We start from the raw sequence: 14,962 nt of genomic DNA on the forward strand, positions 1-14,962 counted from the left end.
TTATGGGAGTTGATGGAGTTCTTTAAAGGAGACTTGGGAGGAGCTTCAGAAGTCCCTCTACTTACTGCACAGCAATTCCTACATTACAATGCGCTGCACAGCAATCCCTACATTACAATGCGCTGCTCTCATTCAATTCTCAGAACATTCATCTAAGATATTTATTACAAATGAGAAAACCTCAGAGAAGTTAAATGACTTTCAGAGGACATTTGACTTGAAAGCAGCAGAGCTGAGGGTAAAGGCTTCATCATCTCACTCCAAGTTAAGAGCTGGCAGAGTTTCCTTAGATCTTGGTGACATTCTCTTGCTAAGAGCCCTCTCTATGCTGTCTGTGTCATCTTCTCCCCAAGTTTCAGGCACTCCTGATGGTGACTCCAACCCTCCCCTTCTTTTCCTGAGCTGCAGACCCAGATTCCTTGTTTGCTGAACATTTTTCTTCACTTAGACATATGTTCCACTGGCTTCTTACACTCATCATGTCCAAAACCAAATTCATTACCTTCCAAAATAAACCTCATCCTGTACTCCTCACATCCATTCATGGACTTGCAGCACCCCCACCTGAAAATGCTGCTCCCCTCATCTTCTCTTCACACCTTATTCTCAGTGGGCACATGCTGGCTTACAGTATTACTCAGTGGGTCTTCTCTCAAAATCCATGCCTCCATGGCCTTAGAAGTGCCTTTGTATCTTCCCTCTATTACTGTTAGAGCCTCATAACCGATCTTCCTTTTTCAGATAGCTCACCTTTCCTCTCCTACTTGCCAAATCCCTTCCTCACAGTGCCACCAGTTTCCTTCCCAAAGTAAAATTCTCAGAGTGCCATTTCCCCTGTCTACAGTCTTCCATTGATTTTCCCAGTCACCTGTCATCATGTTCACCAAATAACCTGGACTTGACTGTGGATCAGGACTTGTCACTCCCTTCGCTGTGCTTCCATGGCATTCTGGTCACAGTTCCATATTAGCTACTGTGGAGTATCCTAATAATTTCTTTGTGTCACTCTCTGAGTTCCTCAGTGGCTGGGGTTGTGTTTTAAGCTTGGTGACCCCTTGCCCAAGCCATTCAGTAGGTGTTCAACAAGTGGTTATAGAGTATATAAGCCTTGTGATTAGACTCTAAATAGCTTAAAATATGAATTCTGTGTTTTGTATAGTATTAATATTTGTGTTTTTAGTATTTGTGGATTTTAATTTTTATAGTTTCCTGGTCAAATTTCATTTGAAAATTATGACCCGACTCAAATAATCTAAGGGGCAAATTATGTATCCTTCTGTGGTCCTGCGTGGTTAGAGCAGGTTCTTCTGGGTGACTTCATCTGAGCCTAAAGCAATAGAATAGGTAACAGAAAAGGAAAGGATTTATGTCCAGGTCATTCTTAAAATGAGAAATAGTGGTGGCAGCAGCCTCTGATAAGGGTCAGGGGAGACCTGGAAGACTGGATCCATTATGGGAGTGAAGCCATGCCAGCCAGGCAGGGAGATGCCTCCTGCACCTGGAGCCCCATCTTCCCCGTGGCCATTACTTCTTTCACAATATCCATTCATTCTCTACCTTCCTTTTTCCCTCATTCCCTGCAGGTCCTTTAAATTTTATTCTTTCCCTCCTTGCCCTATAGTACAGCCAGACCCAGATTTGGTATCAGGACATCCTTCTCTGGACTTTGCCTTATACATTTCATGACTGTACTGCTTTGAATATGTTGTATTTTTGTGGATTCATAGTCGGCTTGTAATATTCTAGGAGACAGTTAATCATTCCCCTAGAACTTGCCTTTTCTTTGCTTTCCCAAGGACCATTTTATCCCTTTCCTTATGATGACCTAATGGTGCTCTCCTCTTTCTTTGGCAGGTGTTTTTGGATGAGGAGTTTTTAGGGGTCCTGGACCATTCCACTCATCAGCTGACTATTCCCAGGAAAATGGTATGTAATCCAGTGTTGATGGACTAATACGTAAGCACCCAGGCTTAATTGTAAGCGTGGCCTTGCCCTGTGATAGCTTATTTTCTCCTCCACTGTCCTTTGGAATGTTCCTTGCATAAGAGCCCAACATGGATGCAGGAGAGCTGTATGTATTTCTAAAGTATAGGTATATATGCTTTGGGTGAGTAGAACTTCAACATGTTGGATATTTGCTGCTCAAAAAACTCTAGGTTTGTCACCTGCCTCAATAATCTCTTTTGAAATGTTCGAGTGACTGTTTTCTGAAAGGCCCAGTATGGGGGTGGGAGTGAGGGTGGGTGAGTAGGAAGAGCAGGAGCCCAAGGGTTTACTTGGCCCAGAGCTGGACATCTGCAGGCTTCTGAAGCCTGCTGTATGTCAGTTACCCTGCTTTTACAACATTATCTGAGTTTCAGAGGAGACTTAAGAGGTCTACAGAAAAGTTCCCTGAGTGGTACTGACTCTGGCTCGTCTATCTTGGACAGGTCTACAAGGATAACCCAACACTGAGGATCCTGGTGGAGAATCAAGGCCGCCTTGCCTATGGGCAGGATATTAATAAGGAGAGAAAAGGTAGGCCTCCTTCCTTCCAAGGGTGAAGAAGTTTGAGACCTTGAGACACCAAATTCCTGTTGCTCTTATCCTAGGCTGAGGACAGTCATGGCCAGGTGTATGGTTTGGTGGACAGCAGGATCTTTTGGCCAACGAAATAGCCATGTGTAGAAACTATGAGGAAGTCTTGCTTTGATGGGAAAGGATGATGGTGCCTTCCCTCAAGTGTATTCTCTAATGACCAAGCCAGAGCACTGCCTTTCCTCTTCCAGGATGTTTTTGAAGAAAGCTATAGAAAAAGATGGTTAGTATCCCTCCCTGGGAACTTTTATTTTCCCTTCTCTGGAGCTTAGTGCCTGTGTCCTCACCTCCCCCTGGGCTCCTGGGCACAGAGTCACACACACCTTCCTTCCCCTGCTCCAAGTGCTTTGACCTACCTTGAGAGTTAAAGGTAGCCTGAACTGCTATTCTGGCCAGACCTGGCAGGATGTGCTGTGACTTTTGCACTGTTAATGTGGGACATACAGGCACAGTCTAAGAAGTGTACATGTATAACAGAAGGAAGAATTTTTGTAAGATTTTGCAGAAACCTTCCATCTGATATGGACAGGAAAACATCCTCCTTCAGGGGGAGTCTTGGCCATAGCCTGTTTACATCTCTGTGTTCACATCCCTGCTTGCCTTCTTCATGTTCCTTTTATTCCCTCTTTTACAGGTCTAATTGGGGATATCTATCTGAACAATTTTCCTTTAAGAAAATTTAAAATCTATAGCCTGGATCTGAAAACTCAGTTTCTACAAAGGTGGGTGCCAGACCATTGACTCAAGGTGACTGATCAAAGATGGTTCTGATTTAGAGATGGAAAGAAGCTCAGAGACCATCCAGACCAACCTCCTTAGTTTTCAGATGAGAGGTGAGATCCACAGTGCTGGAGGAAATGACCCCAAGTTTCATAGTTGTCTGGGGCAGAGCGGTGACCCTCCCCTCATTCACCCAACTCCTGGTCTGCTGATTTTTTGTTTTTTTCTGCATTATGCCCCTTAGAGGCATGTGCTTGTGCTATAAGACGAATGTCAGGCATGGGCAAAAAGGAGACTTACCTCAAAATTCACAACTGACACACAAAGAAGGGCATGACCTTTCCATTAGTGTTTGATTCCCTTTTAGGGACCTTCCTAACATCTGGAAACCAGCCTCATTCAAACATCGGGGCCCTGCCTTCTTCCTTGGTATCCTGAGAATGGGTAATTACCCCAGAGATACCTTCATAAAAATGGAGGTTAGTGATATTTCTCCCCTGCTTATCCTGCCAGCCCCCATCCCAAAAGGATATTTGGGAAAAATCTCCTTGGTACATGGGCCCTGTCCTGTGAAAGGAAATGTAAGCTCCCTGGGACATCAGCCACTCCACAGCTATCTGGAGGCTGTCCCTTCCCTGGTGTTAACAAGGGTGAGGGGTGGAAGCTTAACAAATGCAACAAAGACATAAGTAGTATGTCCTAGTGGGGACAGATGTAGAATCTAGTGCATGAAGAATTTAGTGAGTGTGATCCACTTGTCCCCAGACGTAATCCAAGACATTGAGACCCTCAACCCCTTTAAGACACACGTCCAGTCTGTAGTGGGGATGTTGAGATTTTAATGTACATGTACGGCCATCCCAAAATTCTACAACTCAAACTATGCTTTGGGCCCAGCGTGTTTTGGTGAATGCCTGATAGTCAATGGAAAGACCCTTCCCTGACTTGGCACAGATGAGTTAGAAATCAGTACCTTCCTTCTTGAGGCCTGGGTGTTGAGCCAACCCTGGGCCAGGGGCAATAACATAGACCTGTCCAGGTAACCTTCCATTTAAGGCCATGTGTGGTAATCCATTCCATCTAGGTGTGACTATGACTATGATCAGGTGCGTTTATGGGGTGTGTGTGTGTGTCTTCACCCTAGTGTCATTACATCTAGAACTCAGGTCTTGAATCCTTCATTCCAATCTTTTTCAGGGCTGGACAAAAGGTGTAATATTCATCAATGGACGAAATCTGGGACGCTACTGGAATATAGGTCCCCAGGAGACCCTCTACCTTCCAGGACCCTGGCTTCATCCTGGATCAAATGAGGTAAGCTCCCCCTACACCTCCCTCATCCCAGTCCACTTCCTTTGGCCTTTGCTTTGCAAAGAGTCAGAACTTGAATCTCATGGCCACCCAACCTCCTTCTTTACAGATCATTGTGTTTGAGGAATTTAAACCTGGCCTGGAGATCCACTTCACAAACATATCTCATCTAGGTACGGTATTCTGGAGGGTAAATTTGCAGCCTCTCAGTCTTTCTAGCTGAGCTACTATCTCCCAGGAACCTGAGCACTTCCTCACTGCCTTTACACAACAGCCAGGTTTTCTCTTATACCTGGCACAGCTCTACTCATCACCTCCCATTTCCAAGTGACCTGACTAGCTCACTCCTCTAACAGCCTTAACCCAACTCCCTGGGCCTCCCTTCCTTCCAGATGTTTCCACTGTGCTCTCTGGATCCCTCCCGTATTGTAAACCAAGGTCCCAACATTTTGCACCTCTTGCCTTTTCTGAAATATGCTTTGTACTGCTCTCTCTTGTGCTGCCATGTTTCATCATTCCAAGGCACTTTTCCTAGTACCGTTTCTCAGGTTGCCAAAGGGAGGGACTGCATGGCCCAGTTACCACAGATGAGAAGGTTGCAGAGTCTGTGCCTGCCCATAGTGGATGACTGGTGTCTGTGTGCCCAGCCTCCCTGATCCTTATGTTGGTAGCAGGATCCAGATGTTCTTTTGGAGAATCACCCTTGTCCCCTTCATTAGAGTCTTTGTGGGACTGATAATCATGCTGCCCTTTCTTCCCACCTGCAACTGTCCTTCTCTGCCAGGAGTGGGCATATGGTGTGTACAGTAGACCAATCAGACTTTCTTTTCCAGGATACTGAATCTTGAGTATTATGACATAACATAGGAAATTGATTGAGATGAGTCACTTCAACAGTGGGGCTGTGAGTAACCTACTCATCCTGACATGTTGCTGGAACTACCCTGGCTTCTCCACTTACCCAATCCCTGCTTTGAGTCTACCATCCTCTTCCTAATTTGCTAGTACATTCCTCTTTTGGCATAGGTTAGCTAACCTTTTTCTGATGCTCATAACAAAATAGACCTACTTAGTGCATACCCCTTGTCATATTGCTACAATAAAGGCTGTTTGACCACCAAATAAAATGCTGAAAAAATGAGATGCTCAGAATACTTGACCCCACAAATGTAAATTTGAAGCAAAAGTGATCTTTCGAAGAAATCAAATAAAATGTAAACATTAATGCAGTTCATATACACTTTGTGTTTTCCATGTATTAAAAAAAAAGTATTTTCCTTTTACCCTTTAGTGCTTGTTCCATACTATACCACTAGCTTTTCCATAGTCAGGGGAAAGCCCTGCTTCTTTGAAACTCATGACACCAAGTGCCTGGTCTGGTGCCTCCTTACCACCTTATTATTCTTTATGCACATTCTAGCTACCACCTTTGGTACCTGATATGCCGCTCTTCTTGAGTCCATGTTGTACTCCCTGTCCTCTGGGCACTGCAAACCTTCTGAGCCATAATGAAAACACAGGGAGCCATTTAAGTGTCGGAGATGCATCAACTGCCTGGACAGGCAGAGGGGAGATCTGTGGAATTTCACTTTCTAAAGCTGCTGCAAATTTCAGCATGGTATAAACTGGCCCTGGGGTTAGCTGACAGGCTTCTTGGAAACTTGGGAGAGTGGGTCACCATGAAGGTGAGTTGACACTGCATCAGGAGCTGTTGAGACTTGTAAGCCAAGACCAAAAGGAATCACAGCCAGACTTCAGGCCAGTTGTACAAGAGGCTGCATTCCCCCCGGAATCAAGATCCTGAGTCCACTCTTTGCACCTGCAAATGCCGGGGGACCAGCAGCACCCATGTGGACCAGGACTTCCACAGCCCAAGGAGGTCGGAGAGCATGATCTCCCTTCTTGGTGCTTCCGTCACTTTCCACTCCACCGCCATGTCTCTCAGTCCAAACCTGCCAAGGAGGAAAGAGCAAGCTGGCAGCAGGGTTTCTTTCTCTATCTCTTGTTTCCCCACCCACCATCACCCAGAGCTGGAAAGGATCAGTGGTCCTGTGTCATAGCCTCTGACTTCCATAGAGCATAAGCCTTAGTGTGGGCATCACCTGGAGGGCTTGTTAAAACACTGATTGCTGGGCTCCATTCCCAGAATTTCTAGTTCAGTAGATCTGGGGTGGGGCCCAAGGATTTGCATTTCTACCAAGTTCCCAGGTGATGCTAATATTGCTGGTCTGAGGACCACACTTTGAGCACATTTATCCTAGAGCAGGATCTCAACCTGTCTCAACACTATTACTCTTTTGAGCCAGAAAAGTCTGTGTGGCAGGGGCTGCCTGAGTATTGTAGGATGTTGAACAGCATCCCTGGTCTCTATGCACTAGATGCTGGTAGCACAACCCCCTTAGTTATGACAACCAAAATGTGTGCAGATACTACCCAGTCTCCTCTGGGGGCAAAATCCCTCCAGGTGAGAAACACCACCACAGAGCATACCAGGTTCTCCTAGTCAGAAGTGATGCTTTCCCTGCCTTACAGCAAAGCACTAGGAGTTGGGAGCCTTGGGGATCAACCTTTTATAAATAAAAGGCAAAGATGACAGAATTTGGGAAATCTTCTTTCAAGACAATAGTCTATGACTCTGTTTTTCTTCTGCATGATCCTCCTTCTGAATAACAAACAGCTTATTCTTTTTTTTTTGTACTACTCTTGAAAGGAATTCTAATATCCTCACAGATAAATGGATTCCTAGGGTAAACTGGGGTTAAAGTCCTATATGGGGTAGACTGAAAAGAAAAATCACATTACATTTTTACAAATATTACTCCCTTTACATCTATAAACAAACAAGCACAATATGGTGTGATGTTATAAAAGGTACAGCTCATTACTGGTGTCTGGTCTTCATGATTCCTTAGGATCCTGGGTAATGTAGACAACACTCAGGCCAGTCAAATATTCTTACCTAATCCATTTTATCCTACTGGAAGAAGCTTTAAAGGCGATTTAATGTTATTTTTTCCCCAGATAACCAGACGTTAGTTCCTTGGGTGAAATACCAGGTTAATTAATAGCCTAAATGCAATTTCTCTATCCAAATGAGTTGCAGTGTGAATATTTGTCCTTCTGTAATTGTTGTGTCTTTAGGGTCAATCAGTGTTAGGCAAAGAGATACTCAAGCAAAATTCAGTGACACTGAATATTTTCACGTAGATTCTGCCAAAAAAGCTCAAACAGGAGGACTACATGCCTGTTCTGTTCTTCCAGGGGCAGGTTGAAGAGGTTGAGGACTGACAGAGAAGTCTGTCCTCTCCTGTATTATACAGATGTCTTTGTATAGTAGGCAATATTTCAGTCCATAAGCTTCCTACACTTCTAACCTTAGGAACACAAATCTATCTGGGAAGGGAGTGGAGAACCTGAAACTGTTCTGTAATCTGCTAAACACTTGGCTGGTTTCTAGAAGTCCTTTCTCCCTCACACTCTAAGCAACCTAAATTTATACAGAAAATACAAGCTCTGCTCAGTTTTTGACAAATCCATGGAAGGAGAGAAAGTTAATCAACATGGGGGCCTGGGAGGTCATGTTTGTTACCCTCTGTAAACTTGCTGTCTCTCAGGTGATAACTTGCTCTCCATTACTGTGCCAGTGTAACACCAACGAGGGCACAGACATCTGCATCCAGGTCCAGCCCCTCCCTGCCACCTGAAGTCCAGCTGATAACTGACTCCCCATCCCCGGCTTACTAACATTTGGATGAGCAAAGGTCTCACTAGTTTTGACTGACCAGGAGAAATCCTGAGTGGCAGCCTCCAAATTCTGAAGATACTATAAAACCAACCCAATAGAGAAACTTGTATTCTGGAGACAGGAGTGGTAGATCCATTTGTCACCTAACCATCAGAGAACCATCCTCTGAGGTGGTTTAGTAGCTGTTGCCCCTAGACTAGGTGATAGACCCTCCATGACTGTGCAGCACAGACCAGAAGGGAGGCTCCTCAGGGAGACAGGACAGGCAGTGGTCCCTGCAGGAGCTGGGGTGCCTCTCTGCTTGATTCCACCACTTGCAGTAAGAGTCCTTTCAGTAAAAACAAGACATTTCCTCTTGATATTTTGTTTACTGAAACCCATGAAAGGGAAGAGTGAACGCACATCTTCTGGAAAGAAGAGATTTTGTCAAGTAACAGATCCAGGATCCAAATAGAGTTAAGAAAGGGGCCTAATACTCTTGACCTGGATAAGATAGTGGTTCTTCACTCTTGGTGTGTATCAGCTCATCTGGAGAACTAATAAAAAATATAGTGGTCCAGGCTTACTGAAGTAGCATGAAGCCTACACCTCATAGTCTTACCAAGTTCCCCAGGTGATGCTGATAAACACCAAAACTTGAGAACATTGCTCCAGGGCACTAGGGCACTAGTTCTAAACTTGGCTACACATTGAAATCATCTGGGAAAGTTTATAAAAATATTTAGGTCCCACCTCCAAAGGATTTGATTTGATAGGTATGGAGTATAGTGTAGATACTGAGTTTAAAAAAAAAAAAATTTAATTATTAATTCACTAAAAATAAATTCAATAAACTCATTTTTTATTAAAAATTTTTTTAAAGTATACTTTAAAAATTCAGTGAGAAATACATCATTGTTTTACATTTTAGCAAATGTCTTTAGGCTAAATAGATGATATCTGGATTCTCATGTCTGCTTCTAGATTCAATCCATTGTGTTATGTTGTTTTGGTTGAAGCATATGAAGAAAATACAGCTTAACACAGATCTGTAACTGGAAAAAGAGAAGTATTTTAATAGTCTTCACAGGAGATTATTTTGGATATTCTTCTTTGGTATTACACCAAAATTTTACAAGAAGTTTCTTAAAGATTAGTAGAAATGTGGAATCTAAAATCATATAGATAAACTTCTTGAACTCAGTTACTTTAAAATCCATTGGTCTGACTTGGCATGGATCTTTCACTCAAGCATGATCTGGTAATGTCATGCATTGGTTCACAGAGTTATTCCAATCTTCAAAATATTGACATATTTCATTATCCAATAGAAAAAATCCAGTAATTATTTTAAAATTTAAATTCTATTAGCCAACACATAGTACATCATTAGTTTCAGATGTAGTGTTCAGCAATTCATCAGTTGCATATAACATCCAGTGCTCATCACATCATGTGCCTTCCTTAATGCCCATCACCCAATTACCCCATCCCCCCACCCACCTCCCCTCCAGCAACCTTCAGTTTGTTTCTTATAGTTAAGAGTCTCTCTTGGTTTCTCTACCTCTCTGATTTCTTCCCATTCAGTTTTCCCTCCCTTCCCCTATGATCCTCTGCACTGTTTCTTATATTCCACATTCATATGTGGTCCCTGCAGGAGCTGGGGTGCCTCTCTGCTTGATTACACCACTCGCAGTAAGAGTCCTTTCAGTAAAAGCAAGACATTTCCTCTTGATATTTTGCTTACTGAAACCCATGAAAAGGAAGAGTGAACCCACATCTTCTGGAAAGAAGAGATTTTGTCAAATAACAGATCCAAGTGATAATTGAAAAAAATCCACAGTCATTAATATCACCACCAATATCATAGGAAAAGTCTTTCAAGATTTGGGGAGCTGTCAAGCTACCGGTGGTGGATACAAGTTTTCCAAAATACTAATTTTTAATTGAAAGCTCGAGTTTTTTTTTCATTAGCAACAAGTAATGACAGTTGTTATCCTTCAGGCAACAGGCTCACTTCATTCTTTTTTTCTCTTTCTCTTTTTAAATAACAGTTTTATGGAACAAACATAAAACATAACATAAAATCAATCTTTTTAAAGTGTAGAATTTAGTGGCTTTTAGTATATTCAGAGTTGTTCAGCCATCACTACCATCTAACTCTAGAATGTTTTCATAGCCCCCCTACCCATTAGCACCAACTCCCCATTTCCTCCCTCTCCCAGCCCCTGTCAACCACTATTCTACTGTCTATCTCCAAGGATTTGCCTATTCTGGACATTTCATGTAAATAGAATCCTATAATATTCAGTCTTTATGACTGGCTTCTTTCACTTACCATAATGTTTTCAAGGTTCATCCATGTCATACCATGTGCCAGAATTTCATTCATGGGATACCTGGGTGGTGCAGTGGGTTAAGCATCTGACTCTTGATTTGAGCTCAGGTCATGATCTCAGAGTCCTGGGATTGAGCCCTGCATCAGGCTCTGTGCTCAGCATGGAGTCTGCTTGAGATTCTCTCTCCCTCTGTTCCTCCCCCTGCACTCACTCTTGAGCATGCTCTCTCTCAAATAAATGAATAAATCTTTTTTTTAAAAAAGAATTTCATTCATTATTTTGGTTGAAGAATATTCCATTGTATGGATAGACCACATTTTGTTTATCCTTTCGTCAGTTGGTGGACATTTGAATTGTTTCCACTCTTGAGCTATTATGAATAGTGCGGCTCTGAACATTCATGTGCAAGTTTTTGTGTGGACATGTATTTTCAGTTCTCCTGGGTATTGTTCCAGGAGTGGCATTGTTGGGTCATACGGTAACTCTGTGTTTAACATCTTGAGGAACTGCCAAACTCTTTTCCAAGGTGGCTGTGCCATTTTACAATCCCACCAGGAATATATGAGGGTCCCAATATCTTAATGTCCTCACTAACATCATCAGCTGTCATTTTGGTTTTAGTTACCCTTGTGATTGTGAAGTAGTAATTCAATGTGGTTTTGATTTGCACTTCTCTAATGATGATATGATGATAATGAATGAGTGTGGAGCATTTTTCGTGGTTATTGGCCATTTGTTTACGTGCTTTGGAGGAATGTCTAATCAAATCTTTTGACATACCCTTAATCATTTTTAAAATTTGGTTTATTTTTAATTGCTGAGTTATGAGTTTGTATATTTTAGATATAAGTCCCTTATCAGATATATGATTTACAAATAGTTCCTCTCACTCTGGGGGTTTCTTTTCATTTTCTTTTTCTTTCTTCTTCTTTTTAAAAAGATTTATTTATTTATTTTGGAGAGAGAGAGTGTGCGTACATGTGCACTGGGGAGGGAGATGGGAGGAAGAAGGAAAGAATCCCAAGCAGACTCAGTGCATAGCGTGAGCTCAACACAGGGCTTGATCTCATGACCCATAAGATTATAACCTGAGCCAAAACCAAGAGTCAGACGTTCAACCGACTGAGCCACCCAGGTGCCCCTTCATTATCTTGATAGTATCATCTGAAGCACCATACGTTTTGATTTTAATGAAGCCCAACATATCTATATTTTTTTCTTTTGTTGTTCATGCTTGATGTCATTTATATCTAAGAAACTATTGCCTAACTCAAAGTTATAAAGAATTTAATTCTATGTTTTCTAAGAGCTTTGTAGTTTGAACTCTTAAATTTAGGTCTATGATACATTTTGAGTTAATTTTGGGGGTCCAACTTTATTCTTTTGCACAAGGATATCCATGTGTCTCCTCACCATTTGTTGAAATGACTGTTTTTCCCCCATCAAACTGTCTTGGAACCTTTGCCAAAAATTAATTGACCATAAATGTATGAGTTTATTTCTAGACTATCAGTTCTGTTCCATTCACTTTTATATCTATCTTTAGGCCATTACTACACTGTCCTGATCACTGTAAATTTGTATTAAGTTTTAAAATGAGGAAACATGAGTCTCCAAATCTTGTTATTTTTCCAAAATTGTTTTGGATATTCTGGTGGACACAGAGATTTTTAAATGCTTTCCAGATGATTCCATTTTGCAGCTAGGTTTGAGAATCATTGTTTCTAGTGGACACAAATTGTCTAGATATCCTTGCCACCTTCCTAACACTCATCACTTGTAAGTTTGTCAGTTTTCTTTTAAATGTTTTATCTGCAAATTCTGATGGTTTCTGTTTACTTTTTAACATCTTAATCTTATTTTCCTTTTTTTTTTTTGTATTACTGGATTGGCTATAATGACAGCAAAATTGTTTTCTATTCAATAGTCTTTCCCTTTTCTTCCTTGCTAACAGACCATGAATTTGTTGGAAGGCAATATACCCCAGGACAACAGATTTAACTCTCATCAGGTTAACAATCAATATTATCTACAAATCTTCTACCAAGTATCTTGTGGAAAAATAGCCACATTAAATTCTGGAGAAACACAGGAGCTCCACTATTACCATCGTTCAACATTATGTTGGCAGTCCTAGCCAACAAGACAACAACAACAAAAATAATATGTAGAAAAAAGCGTTGAAATATAAAAGGCAGAATTGTAATTGATCATCTTTATACAAAGCTCAGGAGAGTCCATTGACAACCTATTAGAAATTAATAAGTTACTAGATTCAAGGCTGAAATATAAGACCTACTCAAGAGCCTACACACCAGCAAGCAGCAATTATAACATGTCATAGGAAAAAGATATTGTTCATGATAGCAACAGAAATCATAAACTTTCTGGAAATAAGCCAACATAATGTGCAATACCATTATGGAGAAAAATATAAACTTCATTTGAAATACAAAGAAGACCTTAATAAATAGAAAGACATACCATGTTTATGGATTGGAAGACTTAATATTGTTAAAGTTTAATTAATGTACACTTTAATGTAATTCCAACCAAAATCCCAAGAATTCATAGCACTTATCAGAGTAATTCTAAAATTCATGTGGTCCAATAAGAAAGCAAGTTTCATTCTGACACTTATTAAAATATATAGCAATAATTGCAAACATTTATACAGTGTTCATTAAATGCTAGGTACTGTTCTAAGAGCTTTATATTTACTATATTCACTAATAGGATCAGTCCTCATAAATGGACCTATGTTGTAAGCATGTTAATTACTAACAGAACTCATGTCAAGAAGCCCTGAATGAGGCCCAGAGCAAGAGAAGGCTGGCAGACAAATGCAGGGCACCTGGCAGGTTAACAATCTGCATCTGAAAAACAGCTCTTGACTCAATGCAACCCTGGGACACCAAGGGATCACCACATTTAACTGTTATTGTAAAATGCTACATTTGAAACTTTTCTCCTAAAATAAATATGTGGGAAACAGGGTCCCATTTTTTCTTAACTCCAGAGTTTCAAAAAGGTAGCAATAAGCTGGACCAGTAGGGGAGGGAAAAACAAATCCCAGGCAAATGCTCTCCTCTGCCCCACTCCCCACTCTGTCCTTTCTGTCTGCTGCCTGCCTTTCTGTCACTGGTCCACTGTCTCCTTCCACACCAGGTCAGCTAACTTGGCCATTACATCTTTGCATATTTTTGGGATTGGGCTGGGAGACTTGCTAGTATAGATCCTATCAGGAAACAGGAGTCAGGAACTGCAGTATTTTTCTCTATTTTAATAATTTTTTAAAATAAGATGCACAAAAAGAAGAACTTTTTATTTCAAAGCTTAATATATATGCAAAAGACATTGGAATTAATGATTCTGCTTGAAAGTGTGAAAAACAAAATATTAGGAGAGAGAAGAGCTCGGGGTTGTTGCAATTCTAAAATAAGTAATAAATGTATTTAGCTCTTCGTAAACATGTAATCAAGGTTTCCTATTGCTGCCCAACACATAACATGAGAGACTCCAAGGAGAGGGAAGGAACAACACCTCACAGACATGCTGATGGTGGCAAAATTTATGCTAGAGTTTTAATTTTTACTATGCTAAGGAGAAATTTTGTTTACAAAGAATCCTAGAGAGATAGCAAATACTGAAAAACCCAAAACCCCACAAACACAGAGGGCTGTCACTTGGCATATGCTTCCATTTGGATTGAAATTTCTGGTGTTCCATTACTTTAAAAAGCTTTGTAAGGCATCAAGGAACCCCTGACATAATTTAAAAGGCAGAAGGTGAAGGAAAAGACAACCTTCTTTTAGTGGTTCAGATTTTGGGTGAGCATTGTTTATTTTATTTTATTTTATTATTTTATTTTATTTTTTATTGTTAGTCACCATACAATACATCATTAGTTTTTGATGTGATGATTCACGATTCATTGTTTTCATATAACACCCAGTGCTCCATGCAGTACATGCCCTCCTTAATACCCATCACCGGGCTAACCAATCCCCCGACGCCCCCCCCCTCTAAAACCCTCAGTTTGTTTCTCAGAGTCCATAGTCTCTCATTGTTCATCTCTCCCTCCGATTCCCCCCTTCATTTTTCCCTTCCTTCTCCTGATGTCCTCCATGCTAATCCTTATGTTCCACAAATAAGTGAAACCATATGATAATTGACTTTCTCTGCTTGACTTATTTCACTTAGCACAATCTCCTCCAGTCCCATCCATGTTCATGTAAAAGTTGGGTATTCATGCTTTCTGATGGCTGAGTAATATTCCATTGTATATATG

At 41.2% G+C, this 14,962-nt stretch overlaps 1 protein-coding gene across 1 annotated transcript; it reads left to right on the forward strand.

The window, feature by feature from the left end:
- Nucleotides 1-143: 143 nt before the first annotated feature.
- LOC102734036 (beta-galactosidase-1-like protein 2) lies at nucleotides 144-5,837 on the forward strand (the record flags this gene model as incomplete). The annotated part of the gene is made up of 7 exons (XM_081811352.1): nucleotides 144-238; nucleotides 1,855-1,926; nucleotides 2,430-2,517; nucleotides 3,212-3,299; nucleotides 3,665-3,776; nucleotides 4,495-4,611; nucleotides 4,718-5,837. Coding segments are annotated over 7 exons (686 nt in total), but the record flags the coding sequence as incomplete, so codon positions are not given.
- Nucleotides 5,838-14,962: the final 9,125 nt, after the last annotated feature.

This window comes from Leptonychotes weddellii, unplaced genomic scaffold, assembly GCF_054177405.1.
Source record: "Leptonychotes weddellii isolate Sample4059 unplaced genomic scaffold, ASM5417740v2 HiC_scaffold_721, whole genome shotgun sequence".
Classification (NCBI taxonomy): Eukaryota; Metazoa; Chordata; class Mammalia; order Carnivora; family Phocidae; genus Leptonychotes; species Leptonychotes weddellii.